The sequence below is a fragment of the Alosa sapidissima genome, chromosome 6 (assembly GCF_018492685.1).
Source record: "Alosa sapidissima isolate fAloSap1 chromosome 6, fAloSap1.pri, whole genome shotgun sequence".
NCBI classification, from domain to species: Eukaryota; Metazoa; Chordata; class Actinopteri; order Clupeiformes; family Clupeidae; genus Alosa; species Alosa sapidissima.
Genome location: NC_055962.1, coordinates 24,497,216 through 24,512,041, shown reverse-complemented (window position 1 = coordinate 24,512,041; position 14,826 = coordinate 24,497,216). Strand labels below are relative to the sequence as shown.

At 38.5% G+C, this 14,826-nt stretch overlaps 1 protein-coding gene across 3 annotated transcripts; it reads left to right on the top strand.

Moving 5' to 3' along the window:
• The first annotated feature begins 4,410 nt into the window (after positions 1–4,410).
• Positions 4,411–14,508, top strand: LOC121711002 (lysophosphatidylserine lipase ABHD12-like). 3 transcript variants are annotated; one of them, XM_042094255.1, is made up of 13 exons: positions 4,412–4,849; positions 5,019–5,151; positions 5,910–6,009; positions 7,007–7,141; positions 7,339–7,369; positions 7,460–7,505; positions 7,687–7,816; positions 8,091–8,128; positions 9,722–9,801; positions 10,427–10,509; positions 10,633–10,711; positions 13,836–13,960; positions 14,277–14,508. In XM_042094255.1, exons 2-13 carry the CDS (start codon positions 5,136–5,138, stop codon positions 14,302–14,304), a joined length of 891 nt encoding a protein of 296 aa, XP_041950189.1. In that variant the 5' UTR covers positions 4,412–4,849; positions 5,019–5,135; the 3' UTR covers positions 14,305–14,508. The 3 variants fall into 3 exon arrangements, with proteins under 3 accessions (XP_041950188.1, XP_041950189.1, XP_041950187.1); XM_042094253.1 differs by having other exon boundaries at positions 5,015–5,151; XM_042094254.1 differs by lacking the exon at positions 5,019–5,151 and having other exon boundaries at positions 4,411–4,849.
• The last annotated feature ends 318 nt before the right edge of the window (positions 14,509–14,826 follow it).

The window sequence follows — 14,826 nt, the reverse complement described above, 5'->3', positions numbered from 1 at the left end:
TAATTAACTGGTACACTTAATAGGTTTATTCCACTGTATCAAAGAGTAACAAGGTTGTAGCAGCACAGCTGTTACATGTACACTGAAGACAATGAGGCCTTGACTGGAGCTAAGAATGGTTTGTATATCAAATCTATCATGACCAGATTTACCCCATCCAGCAGGTCTCAGGTCAGCTGATGAAAATGTAGGCAAATTGGCAAAGTTTGGTAAAAGCACTCAGTATTACAATGTAACAACTATAGCCTATGTAGGTACCCACAAATACATAATGCAAGTACAATGATAGTACAGTACCTGATAGTACATGTTATTACACAGGTTGTACCACTGTACCTAATTAGGTACATGTAGGTACACTGTAACAGCGACACATTAAAATAAAGTGTTGCCGATGAATTTCCCCAGTAGTGGACAATAAAGACTTCTATTCTAGCCTACACGTCACATGTAACCTACTAGAAGTGATGTTTCAGCTAGAAGTGATGGTTCATAAATTAACCCTCCAACTTTGCTGATGCACAGAACAGGTGTGCTGAGCTTTGTTTTTGGCTCTTCAAAGTGTTGTAAGTAAGGTGGTGTAAGTAGCCTACAGTATAGGCAGGTGGTGAGACAGGTCAAGAAATATGGTGCAGTACTATACAGTTGATTTTCAGAAGGTGGTTTAGAGTAGTATAAATGAAATATAAATATGTGCACTGTATTACCTTATAAGAGCAGAATAAATATGGCTATGAATAAAAATGTCAGTTGATATTATTTTAAATGTTGGTGACACTACATTAATAAGGAGAATAGCAATAATAAACAATAATGTGAATGCAATATCAATGGGCAATAAATGGAAATCAACAAATACTATAACATACAAACAATGACTCAGAACAGCCTAAGTGCATGGTGAACAAATATGTCTTTACACCCCTGTAGACAGATGCATGCAAAAACACAGAAATCAGACAAGGATTTTGTTTTTATAACACATGTAATAAGCAATGAACATTTGAAGATGTATTGTTTTGTTCTTCTAACATCAATAGTAGTTGTGCAGAGGTTGTAACATAATGATAAATACATGCTGCCTGTCACATTATGAATATATACCCTGTCTTGTCTTGCACATCAGAAGCAGCAGCACTATGCTATTACATCGTTCACCGTAGGGACTAATATGAGGGAGACTGAGCTGCCAATCTCTCTTAACAGGTCCTGCACCATATCTACAAATATCTGTTCTGCTCTGCACAAACATAAGCAGGGTCTGATTTAGCATGGCAGAGTGCTGATTGACAATAACATGGTTCCCTGCAGTGTTTGGTTGATTCCCACTGATGTTTGTGGGTTCTGTTTGACTGTACATTTTATGTGTGGCATCTCATTCCTCAGTTGTCTAACATGTTTTCTGACGGCCACTGATTGCATTAGCAGCTGAAAGACCAACTTGTAACAAGGTCCCAATTGTGGATACACCCATTAACAGTCCTTGCGACCAATGACATCCGGATCAACTACAAACTTTTGATTGATTTTCAACAATGAACAGTTAGTTCAGTGTAATATGTCCAGCTCTCTCCCCCATCTTAATAAGTCAACATTATATGATATGACCCTATTTTTACATTATAGCCTACATATGTTATAGCCTAACCCTTATCTATAGGTGACTGATGAGATTCATGTTATATTTATTGGCGACACAATTAATATTGGAGCTATTTCACTGTCGCAGACATAGACGTGCTTGGTAGCCTAGACTACGTAGTCATAGGCCAACATGAGACTTAAGCCCTCGTGTCGTCATGACTTAGGTTAGCCTATGTTCTTACTGTTGTGATTATCTGTAGGACATATTGTCTGTGCAACACAATTGTAGGCTAGGCCTATATTTGATTTTCAGTAAGCTTATATATCAATGATAAAGCTTCTTTACTTTTTTGGTGTAATTATTTAGTTTTTTTTATCTATGTAGGCTATTTTTTTAATGTTACATTATTATTTTGTTAATACATGGAATAAATCACCACAAACACACGCGACTGTAGCCTATTGGCTTCTTCTGTAGCCTACCCGGCTTGCGCAGCGTGGCTAACAACGCCCCTAAAACAAGTGTAACCGTCGGCTCCTCGAGGCTTATTACTTAAACGAAGTTACAGCAGCTATTAGGCCCGAGGTGCAGTGAAATGGCGTCATCTGGTGGTCATACAATTCACCCGCTATTAGACCCGAAGTGCAGGAGAAGTGGATATTCAACCACGCCATTCTTCAGGTCGCAGCGACACGTAGGTGTACTTTATGTGCTGTGTCATGCTGCCATCTAGTGGTTGTGGAATATTTAACACCCATTATAGTTCTGGGAATAGATGTGCCCTCGAATAAATGTTACACTTTGTTACAAATTATTTGGGTAATCCATCTGATAAATTGTGTTTTTCTTTTTATACTTCGTACCTTTATAAATTAAAGTGTATCATTAAGGTACCTTTTTCAATGTCATTACTCTGACATTCGACATTAGTCGACCAAATTTGGGCAATGGGCACATTGTTAGGGGTTGACACTTTGCATAAGATTTCTCCACATTACTTGATCCAAATTCTGTGATTTTTGTTGTATAAATGTTGTACAATTATGTAGTTTCGTATCAAAATGGAATGGTGGTTTTCATAAGTCAGCGGCGTTAGTTTGAGCACATAATTGACGTTTTGTTTACATGTGTTCAATGTAAGTCAATGGGAGCCGGAAATCCATAAATAGCGGCGTCCAAAGAATCTTTTGCCGGATAGCATGACGGCGGTCATCTGCATTCATGTAATGACAACAGTCAGTAGCCCACTATAACTCCTTCTCGTACTATTTGGTCTGTTTATTGTCTTACAGATCAAGTAAAATCGTACAGTTTGCCCTCTAAGCCCAACGTGTAATCATTTTGTTGTGCAGTAAAATGTGTCATACAGCATCAAACAACTAAGCATTTTTAGCCGACTGGTCACCTAAAGTTTTACGCTGTAGCCCAAGTCAATGACAGATAACATGAGGACGACCACATAGGCTACAAATAATTTCGGTAGAGTTTGCAATTGCAAATCTATGTGTTAAGACGAACGTTTTCTGTTGCATAGGTTTTGTTAGGCAACATAAATTAACACATTTTGGTCTCTTTATTGTCTTAATTGTATATTGATTTACTAATTGCAGCACAAGTCAAATTTCAAGACTTGAGTGATATCACACAAGGCGCACAAGTGAATTAAATGAAATAGGTTAACATGCTTTATTTGAACATTGCAATACCCACCCAACAAACCCAGAGAAGGCTTGGTAGATGTTTCGGATAAATGACAACACCTTGTAACCGATTAATAGCCCAATTCTCAGTTTTGCAATAAAAGCAGTAGCCTATCATCATAGCAGTATTATCATATATCATCGATAATCGTTCACATTTTACTATAGGCTAATAACAACCACTGCCCCTCAGCTGGAGTTGCAGAGGAGTCTCAAAAGTACAGGGAGACAGAACGCGAATGACTTGAGTATGAATATCACACTTTTTGAAAAGGGGAAAAAGACAACGAGTAAAGGGCGAGGCTAGAGTTGGAGAAATTGTGTCTTGTTGCTGTAAAGGAGAACGCGAGAATGAGAAATTAAGAAGCATAAATCAGCCTTAAACTGCATTCATTATATGTCCACACGTAATGCAGCCTCATTTTTGTCAGCAGAAGTTCGTATCAGCAAATGTGGTTTGGTAAACGGGGACACAGAAGTGAAATAGGTTAACCTGGTCTATTTGAACATTGCTGGTAATCTTAAGTGATAGGCTATCATACAAACCTTGCGAAGGCTTGGTAGCTTACATGTTTCGGATATATCACGTTGCGCATAATATTAATTGAATCTCATGTCGCACAATAGGCTAAATGTGGTTATCCAACAGATTCATAACTTCAGTAATTGTCATTAGCCTTTATTAATGGTGAACAAACCAGAATAAAATGTTATTAGATTCTGCTACATTTCAAATCCATCTCTCCATGTTGCATTGATTGAGAATGAACATCCCAGAGTGGAGCGCTGTCTGCTCCCTGGGGGTGTAGCCTGGGAGCTCTGCTGGTGTTTTGCTCATCGGTTTTGACCCATGGGCAGAAAGCTTAAGGTTTTGCAACAGTGACGCTGCACAAATAGTTCTAGGCTATATTAGATGCGGGCTACTACCGCTATAATGGTTAACACCTCTCCGTTTTTTGCGCGGACGTTTTTTTTTTTTTTTTTTTTTTCGTGAATGATTTTGTTTATTAAAATATATTTTGAGCCAAAAGTGGCCACTGTGCTTCCGGCGCCTATGATGGGTGGGCTACAGGCCTAGTTCTTTAAAAAAAAACGGCACGATTATTCACAGGAAGGGTAGGCCTAAATGAGGAAGTTGCCTCTCGTCTAGGGACTGCTTTGAGCACAGTAGGCTAATCAAACAAACACTTAGTGCTTTTTTACAACCATATCACTCATTATAGGCCTAATGCTATGTTAATGCTTGACAGGTCTGTAAATCTCTGGAGTTTACAAACGTGTTTCGTTGTAGACTGACCCTACACTTGCGCAAGACTTAAGTGGATCTGATCTGACCGTGGTCCAAACACGAACATGTGAACTTTGTCCTAGCAGAACAGAAAACGTTGACTGCCCACCACCGACGGACTTCCTCAAAACAAACGCAACAGCATGCTACAACTGTAGCCTAACTTATCTATTATTGATCTCCTACAAAAGTTACCAACATGCGAAAACGACCCGACCGATCCGACAAATCAAGTGCAGTTCACCAGGAAACAAGCCATGTTAAAGTGCAAGAAAGGTAGGCTACGTTAACCATGCGCAGTGAGCGCGCAGCAGTTTTTGACATGCTGTAGCCTTCAAGTAGGCTACAAATGAATAAGTTAGCTTACTAAATAAGGCATGACAGAACAGTCACTCAGTTTGACACTTTCTCTTATCCTTTACTATTCCCTAAATTGTTAAGGCAGTCTTCGAGGTCTAAAAGGTGCACTAGGGTATGTGTGCAAATTGTGGTGGCTATTGGTATTCTGTACTTGTGCATACCTTTTGCACAGCGACTTTTCCCTGGAATCCTGAGCCATCCAATGTTCTCTTATGTTGGTGAGTGAGTTTATTCATTTTAATCTATTCATTTGGCAGACGCGTTTACCCAAAATGACTTACAGTAAGATTAACATCACTTGTTATAGCACCGAGGCAAAATGCTTCACATGTTATAGGACCGAGGCAAAATGCCTGTTCATGTAGTGTGCGAATGGCCTCTTAGCGTAGGCCTATACAATTCATTATCCGATGGGCGATGGTGGGAATTTATTTGTAGAGCTCCTTTTGCGTTCCCACAATCATTTTGCATTCCCTCGCAATACTTTTGGCTTTTGAAGGAACGCAAAACTTGTGAGGGAACTCAAAACTTATTTCGAGGGAATGCAAAACTTAATCTCGATAAGAATAAATTCCAACCATGTTCCTTTAGGGCAGTGGTTCTCAAACCTATTCTGTCATTCCCCATTTTGAAGGTGGGGAATTTTCAAGCTAAAATACTTTTCTCATATCCTGGTTCCACATTAGCCTACACATTTCCTGTCTTGGTCCGCTGGATCAGATGTTATTTTCATATGTCGGCCTGTTTATGACTCTTATTGTGTGTTTTGAATCTATGATCTCATTTGTCAAAAAGAAAGGCATTATTAAAGATGGGCACAAAATAACACATTTCTTCCTGTTCCTTGCACCCCACCTGTCATGTCTCTATTCCCCAATGTGGCCCTCCCCACACTTTGAGAACCACTGCTTTAGGGGCTGTGTAGAAGGTCTACGCATGCATGCATGGCTAAACATTCACTGATGTTTATCTACAGCTCCTTTCTTCACCGATCTCAGTCGTCCAGCAGACTTTTCCCTCAATCACACGGTTAACCTCTACCTGTCATCGGAGGAAGGCATAAGTCTGGGAATATGGTAAACTATTTATTTAATGGACTATTTATCAGTGGCAATGATTTACAGAGCAATGGCTACATTGGGCCATATTGCTGGAGCATTCAGCAGCAACCTGAACATTCACCTAATGTGCTTTGAGTTTGTGTTGAGCAATAGGCCTATCTATCGAACACTGTAGTGTGGCCTTTATTGGTGCAATAAAGCACCAATAAAGTGTGGTGCTACTCACACAGTAGACATGTGTACGCATGCATGCACAGGCACATACGCAGGCACACACACACAATCACACACACACACATAACATAAACATGCACATGCACACAATTCAAGAATTTCTCAGAATTATGAACAGGCAAGATGGAGGTGGGGTTGTATAAAATGAATTTTACATGTGAAATCTATGAACTAAATGATGTTTTATAAACAAAGTTCGGGTGGAGCCTTCGGGATGATTGACAGCAATTAACTCACCCACTGCCGCCGCAGGGTAGGCCTATTTAAGCCGACCTCCTTTTCCATACGTCACACGCTCCGACGTTCGCGAAATCATCCCCCCTCCTCCCCCTACTCCTCCATTTCACCAATTGCCCTGTTACTCATCCTCCTTACACAGGGGGGTGCAAGCGGTCATCGCTCTATCGCGATATCCGCTCCAGGCACTCCAGGACCACGGACAGCTACCTTGCCAAACACGCACTTCTCCCATACATTCTAGTCTAGCTGAGGCAATCATATAGGAGGGCGAACTAGTGAATCATGTTTTGGTACTTGTTGTCTAGCAGATACCAGTGAGAATTGAGTGTGGATAATGCAATTTAGTGAGACAGTTAGAATCATATAGGCCTTTCAGCGTGATTTATTTTTGTGGAAAAAATGTGCTGGACTGGGCGGCGGTCATATTTTGTACCACTCTGCGGTACATCTAGTTTATTTCCTTCCTTCCTTCCTTCATATAGGCAAACAATTTAAATTAATCTGGCCATTTTTTTTAAATCTAATTTGTTGTAATCAGGCACACAGTTCCAGACACCCATTGGCAGGAAGCTCAGGGGAAGGATCTGGGATGGTACGAGCAGACCTTACAAATGGGAGCTCCAGTAGTCATCTACCTGCATGGAAATGGGGGCACGAGGTGCTGCACTGAGTCGTGAGTGTTCTGGCAAGGTTCATGTATTGAATATAACAGAAGATAGACATACGTTAAAAGTAGAGTCATAAGTAGCCTACCCACTATTTGAAATATTGGATGTGTCATTCAAAGTCAGTTTGTATGTGCAGTTTTCTATAAAATTTGACTCTGAGAATGTGCTTGACTTCTGTGCTGTCATAAATTCTTGGGAGCAGAGGCGCCACTCACAGACTTGGAGTTGTGAATGTAAGTATTTTTTTTTTTATTATTATTTCAAGACGATTGTTATAAACCATTAATTATTGTATTGACAATATGCTTTTTATTTTATTGCAGCTTTTGAGTGCTGCTGGCTTTCATGTTTTATCACTGGACTACAGAGGTCTGTGCTACATCACCATGTTGTAGGCTATGCTTGCATTTTCATAATTTGCTACTTCCAATTCATGCTATGAAAAACCTGCCTTCCAGGAATAGCCAGATCATCATTTGCCTCATCAACGTTTTCATACGTATGTCTGAGAGCAACTTGACCACTAACAACAGTCTTGACATCTGAGTAGGTTTTGGAGATTCCTCTGGTGAACCGACTGAAGCAGGCCTGACTACTGACGCCCTCTATGTGTACCAGTGGGTAAAAGCACGCAGTGGGAGTAGCCTGGTGATATTCTGGGGACATTCACTGGGCACAGGGTGAGTGATGTTATGTTATCAACCTCATATGCAGTAGATTAAAGTGATTAGAAAGTGTTTTTCAGAATTATGTGTATGGGCAATATACATTTGGTCCTGGATTTGTTAATTTATACTATTCAGCATTGACCACTCATGTTTTCTGGATGCCTATTGACATACACAACAAAATCCACAACATCATATTTCAGTGAATTGAAATGTTGAAGTCATTACTGCCTACTTATCTCATTCAAGATTGCATAGTTTATTAAATTACATTATCCTCCCACAGAGTTGCCACTAACACTGCAGTGAGACTACAAGAACAAGGTAAACTCTTTTAGTATACTTTATTAGTTTGTGTGTTAAGTATCAAATGTTGCCAAAAGTGAATAAATGTAGCTATGAAGGCAGTTGAATAATAGGTTATTATGTAGTAATCCTCCCACAGAGTAACCAGTAACACTGCTTTGAAACTATAAGAACATTTACTGTAAGTGAACTCCACTGGCTACCTGTAGCTGCCCACATTAAATTCAAATCGCTAATGCTTGCCTACAAAGTAGTCTCTGGTTGGGCACCCTCTTACCTGAATGTCCTCATACAGGCACATGTTACCTCCCGACCATTGCACTTCTCCATTGAACGACTCCTGGCTCTGTCACATGTACTGTATGCACAAGGCAATCCAAACTTGTCATCTGTTTTTGTTTTTGTCATCAGATTTTATTCCATTGATTATGCGCTGGTTGTGCATTCTTAATCATTTCTATGATGTAGCGCTCGAGCCTGGACACACCTAGATGTCCTTTCAGGGAGATACTAGTCTGGAACACCATTAGTTCACTAACATTTTCATCAATCGGCAGATTACCTGCCTAATCAGCATCAAGAGAGGATGACGCTATAGTTTTGAAATCGAAAGTGGCTGTAGTAACGCCTGTAAACATCAAAAATGGCAGTTGGAAGAATGTACATTTATTTACAGCAAAGGTAGGCCCACATACAGACTCGAGTGGCTTATTGCTTCATATCTGGCAAGATTTCATAAAATGAAGGCACAGCAATGAACAATGTAACAAATTTATTCATAGATAATCATTCTTCCGCCAAGAAATATATTTCCTCTATCAGAATGGTTGCCAAGCAACGTTGAGACGTGACTACTCCCAACTTTTGTATCAACTTCCACTTGCCATATGCGTTGCCCCATTCATTTCAATTCTATTACATTTTGCCGGTCGCCTGCCACAAGTCGCCGTTGCGTCGCCGACTGTGTGTGTAGGCCTTAAATATAGCACATACTGTACCACTGGACCATGCCTATTCTGCCTCCCTTGACCTACAGTAACTCTGCTAACTCCATTAGAACTGTCATTTGATTCTATGCAAGTAGCAGGCTACTTTTTACTGCACTAACGTGTCTATGATACTGTACCTTGATGGTTCCCTAATAGTACTCTTGAATTTCCCCTTGGGGATCAATAAAGTATCTATCTATCTATCTATGTATCTATGTATCTATCTATCTATCTATCTAGTAAGTCACTTTGGTTAAAAGCATCAGCTAACGACTAAATGTAAATGTAACCTCTCTTAGTATTAAGAGTTGTATTAGTTAGTTATATTAGTTTTAGAAAATCTTTAATATGTGTTAACACGTAAGTGTTTCCTTGACAAAAAGGGAAAAAATGCAGCAATGCATCCAGTTTGAATATACAGGTTATTATGTAGTGAAGTGGAGTGGATCCACAATGTGTGGATGGGGCAGCAGCAGCAGTAGATGCGTTGTTGGAGGATCCCCATGTTGGTTTACTTCCTCTTGACTTTTAGTGAGGCACAATTTCAATGGGACTGTCACTCTGTATTTAGGCGAAATATCATCACTGTACTGGATTACTGAAAAAATAACTCTCCTCACAGGCACCACTATTGATGGAGTTATACTAGAGGGAGCATTCTCAAAAGTACCCAAAGGAGGAGCCTTCCATCCATTTACCTGGGTACATATTTTACTATGCATACATTTTAATCATGTAGTTATCTCTTTTTCAGGACACATACATTTTTTTATCTCTAATTGGGCTTAGAAGCATATGTTTTACGCATTTGAGTGTGCACGAGTGAGAGAGAAAGAATGGCAGGTTCCAGCTGGCTTGTCATTATTGATATCTTCTTTTGTAATATAAAAAACTTTTAAAAGGAAATCATGGGCAACAAAGACGAAGCTACAGGAGGTTGTTGAGCTATCCGGTTCCCACTACTGTCTATGGAGTCTATCAGGTTTTAGGACTGTTGGGAAGTAACTGAATACTTGTATTTCGGATTATGTATTTTAAATACAAAATAACTGTATTTAAATACAGTAATTCAGAATACAGTTACACTGATCAATGTAAGGGATTACATTTTAAATTATTAGAACATGTACGCCATGCCTTTTCAAACTCAAATTCAAATATTGTTTTAATCACACGATGTGGCCTATGTATCTCTCAGGTGGCTCATTTCTCTTTCCCTCTTTTTTACCATATGCCTGTTATCAGAGAATATATTCTGAGCATAACATATTTTCTGTTTGATTGATGTAATTTTCAAAGTTAGTCAAACAAAACTGGTTATTTTCAGTTTTATCGGAGATTCCCCTATTTTGAATATCTTTTCCTGGACCCCATGTCAAAGAACAAAGTGGTCTTCCCAAGTGATGAAAAGTAAGTACACTACATCATTCTAAGATATGTATATTCTTGTCATTAGACATAAGGTTGTGCCCATAAGAGTTCATATTTAATACAGCTATTGAAACACAGCTTCCACTCTCTCTCCCACTCTAGTGTTAGGAAGATGACGTCTCCACTACTGATTCTTCATGCTGAAGATGACCATCTTGTGCCATTTCACATGGCTCAGGAGGTAATATCAATAAAAGGAGCTGTGATGGATGGATATGTGTTTTCAAGGCATATACTGTAGTAAATGTATTATTAGCAATGATATATGGGTAGTTTTACAATCAGGGAAAGAGCTTGACATTTTACATATATGTCTGTGTATCTCAAAATATGTGGTTATGTTGGATAACTGTATGTTGTTTTAAATGACTAGACTTAGCGCAGCACCTTGACAATTGGAAAAAGAATTGTAAAAATCCATTTGCTGGCACAAAAAACATCTTTCAGCCATTTTCATACAATTCATACTTTGTAGTTTCATTTTAAAACTACACTACATCAACACATTATATTCACAATATGTTACTGTGTGCAGAAAGCTGGACTACTAGCAGTCTGTGCGTATGTTTGCGTGGCAACCACACATTTTAACATCAAAGTGATTTTATTATTTCAGCCCCTATCAACATTGTTTTAAAAAGTGTTTTAATAGGTCAGGATTAATAGGATCTAAAACAGATTGTCAAAATTATAGAGTTACTGTAGATTCAGTTTGCATTTTCAAGAACATATTCGATCAAATTTAATAATGGGTCACTATCCAAAATCTGTCTGTTTTTGGCTGCATGCATGAAGGCAATTTATTTTTTGCTACTCAAAAATGTTTCAAGTTTGGCAGGTCTGCATTGGGACATTCTGTAATATGTTATAATTGTGATGTAAAAAAAAGCAGAGAAATTTGAATTTTGAACCACAGAAATTTGGAACATGTTTTACATTTCTGTCAAACATACGTTCAGAAATATATTTGACCTGGTTGAATTTATTTAGAAGAGGGAATACTTCAGATATGCATCAAACCAAGTAACAGCCTACCAACAAAATATCCACATTCAATTTCAACATCATAATAACTTACATAGTTGTACAACTTAACCACTAGTTTTCCGTCAAACAGATCTTGTCCAACATTTCCGTCAAACAGATCTTGTCCATTATTCATGAATATGCTATAAAAAATACATTATCTATCATAATGCAACTTACTTAACCAGTCTTACTTAGATCATGTACCCAAGGAACAATAATAAACACTATAAATATTGTATGCAATCATTTAACCTTGTACAGTCAGTTTCTTTCAGATGTCCACTCCAACACACATTTAACATTGGAAGTATACATATTGAAGAATTGTCAGTGATCAGTCGCCATTAAATATTTTGCTATCCTTTAATGGAGGTAGGTTAAACAACAAGAAAAACAACAGAAATAATGATATTTCATTAGGTTTAATTTCTAGGCCTTGTGAAACAGTGCTTACCCTGATTGCAAAACTACCCAAATGTAGTATAATATTATTGTTAATATAACATGTACATTACATTAGTAGGAATGCTACTATTATGCTATTATTGTTACAAATATAATAACAAAGATCCTAATAAATATATTAGGATCTGGACTAACAGCCCACTTTCCTTGAAATTTACAGGACTTTTGGCATATTGATGGCATATATTGTGGTATTATACCATATTAACAATGTTTGACTTCATATGATATGTGCCAGTAATGAAATGAAATGTTAGCCCATTACATTATTTCATACCAGTGGGGTATACTACGAACCACGTTAGACATATCTAGGCTATCTAGACATATCGAGGCTTCACAAAGCCTTGACTCAGGGGTATAAGTTAAGTGATACTACGATAGCGGTTATGTGATATATTTGTCAAACTAGGCTTTCAGCTCAGATCTGTGTGCGTTCTCAGTGTTGAAATGATGTTGGCCAATCGTGAAATGTGGAGATGCACAAGGCCGCCTATATTTTAAAACAATTACTTCCGCATTTGCGAGCGATAGCGTAATCTACAGTGCGGTCGTTTTTAGTGTCTAACCTATAACATCAAATAAATCAATTGTCATCAGTTGTTGTATGGTATGCACGTCCATAGTGGGATATTTGCACGCACAACACCATTAAAGTGCATACGATATCCAAAATGTGTGTAGAGGCGGAGCTCAACCTGTAAGATATATGGCAGAATCCTACATGTAAGAGAACTTTGTTTTTCAAGATTTCAAGACCAGGTTTGGTTGACAGCATAAGACACCATGGTGATACAGCGACGCTGAAACAGAGCCACTTTTGTGTCACAGCATACCCTGGCTTTGAGCGCAACATACCTCGCTAACCCACTAATCGAGATTCGTAGTATACCCCACAGGTGTCTGTGAACTCACCACCTCATTAGAAAATTACACATCTGGGACCAACTCGAATGGAGAGTCTACTGATAACTAGGACGACAGCCCGTACACATATTTACAACAATAACCCTCACCTGCACGGTCATAATACTGCACCATCATGTTTATCTTCAGATATATAATGTAATATACATGTGCAAAAGTTTGCATCCCCATAAAGGCCCCTACAGATAGGATCGGTAACTACACCTTTTTATTTTTTTCAGAGTTTTTTTTTTTTTTTTTTTTAATTGTATTATTATTTTATTTTTATTCGTTTTATTTGTTAGGGACCATTTACAAATTTTAACCTAAATGGTGCCATTTGATGCGTTGTAGGCTACCAGAGTTAGGCTAATTTACATCTGCAGTCCCTAAGCAGGGCACAATTCAAATCCAACAGACATGACAACATCTAACAAAACAACAAGACAGATCACAAATCCTACATCAATATAATGCACATTGTGACACACTTTCACACACACACACCCACACCCAAAAAGACACAGACACACACACCTGGTCAGCACCATGTCGAAAGAGTAAGGGAATGCAAACCTTTGCACTCAACTATATGTATTTTTTTGAGACTCAGCACTCATTACCATCAATTACCAAAAACTAAGCTTCATTTCTTTGCATAATTAAACCCACAAAACAGCAGCCTATAAGGGCTAAAAAGCATGTATACGTTTGAAAACGATTTCTCTTGTACACAGATCTTTTAAAAACCTTTGAAATGTGCATTAAGTAATGCTTATGCTCAGTTATCTCAGTACTTCTTAGGTGAACCATATAACATTATTGTAAATCAGCTTTCGAATCATGTGCAGGACACAGTATATTTGAGTTATATGACAAAACAGTGGTCATATCCTTTTAAACAGCTGTTTGAAATTGCACGGAATTCACGAAACTCAAATGAACTCGTCAAGCTTGTTCCTTTTGAGGGTTCCCTTGGATACCTGCATAATGGGATCTACCGGGATCCTCGACTTCCTGACATCATTAAGTAAGAAAACACAGTTAGCATTTGTACTATTACACACAGAGACACGTATAAACACACACACACACATACACACAACAACTCTATAAGGTTAGTCCCTGTTTCCTGTTAAGTTAGTTTTACTCTTAGTTTTAAAATGTGTTGGATCACAAGTGAACAGCGAAGGCACATTGCCTTTTGCAACTGTATCTATTAATTGTTGTTTTCTGTATCGATCTAGGTCTTAGGAACAGGGCAGTGTCTGAAATCTTATAAATAATTTTGAGCATCTCTGTAATAACAAAGTTTGATAAATGCTTATTTGTTTTCTCTATTGCAGACAGTTTGTGTCTTCATTGAAAATGTGACATAAGCATCATCGAGTGGAATCCGCAGTCTAGAGTATTGTATTGATTGTAATTTTTATATTATGGAGACTAACACTACCGGACTGAATTACTGAATCAGTCCCACAGATTATCATCATTCACATAAAAATGATATACATTACCACGAATAGTCAATTAGGTTGTATACACATGACAAATAAATATTGTTAAATATTTATTAAAGGGACACCAGGCAAGCCTGATGCTTTTTCTCTACGAAACCCCCCCCTCCTCTTTTCCTTTTCTTTGTGTCTTCTGTCAAGGGTTTTCGCTGCTTCTTCGCCGGCTCTGCCATTATACACACATTTGCAACAATCTCTAGCTTTTCGTTAGCCTGCCTGCTTCGGTCGGCGGGTAGGATACACTGAACTTGCAAGCGGTATTCTTCCTACAGGCAGTAGGGGCGGGCGTGAGAGAGTCTTCATTCGCCCTGTAACGAGTCATTTAACCATATACCGACTTAGGAAGATGAGTAATTAACACGAAAACGTTGCCTGGTGT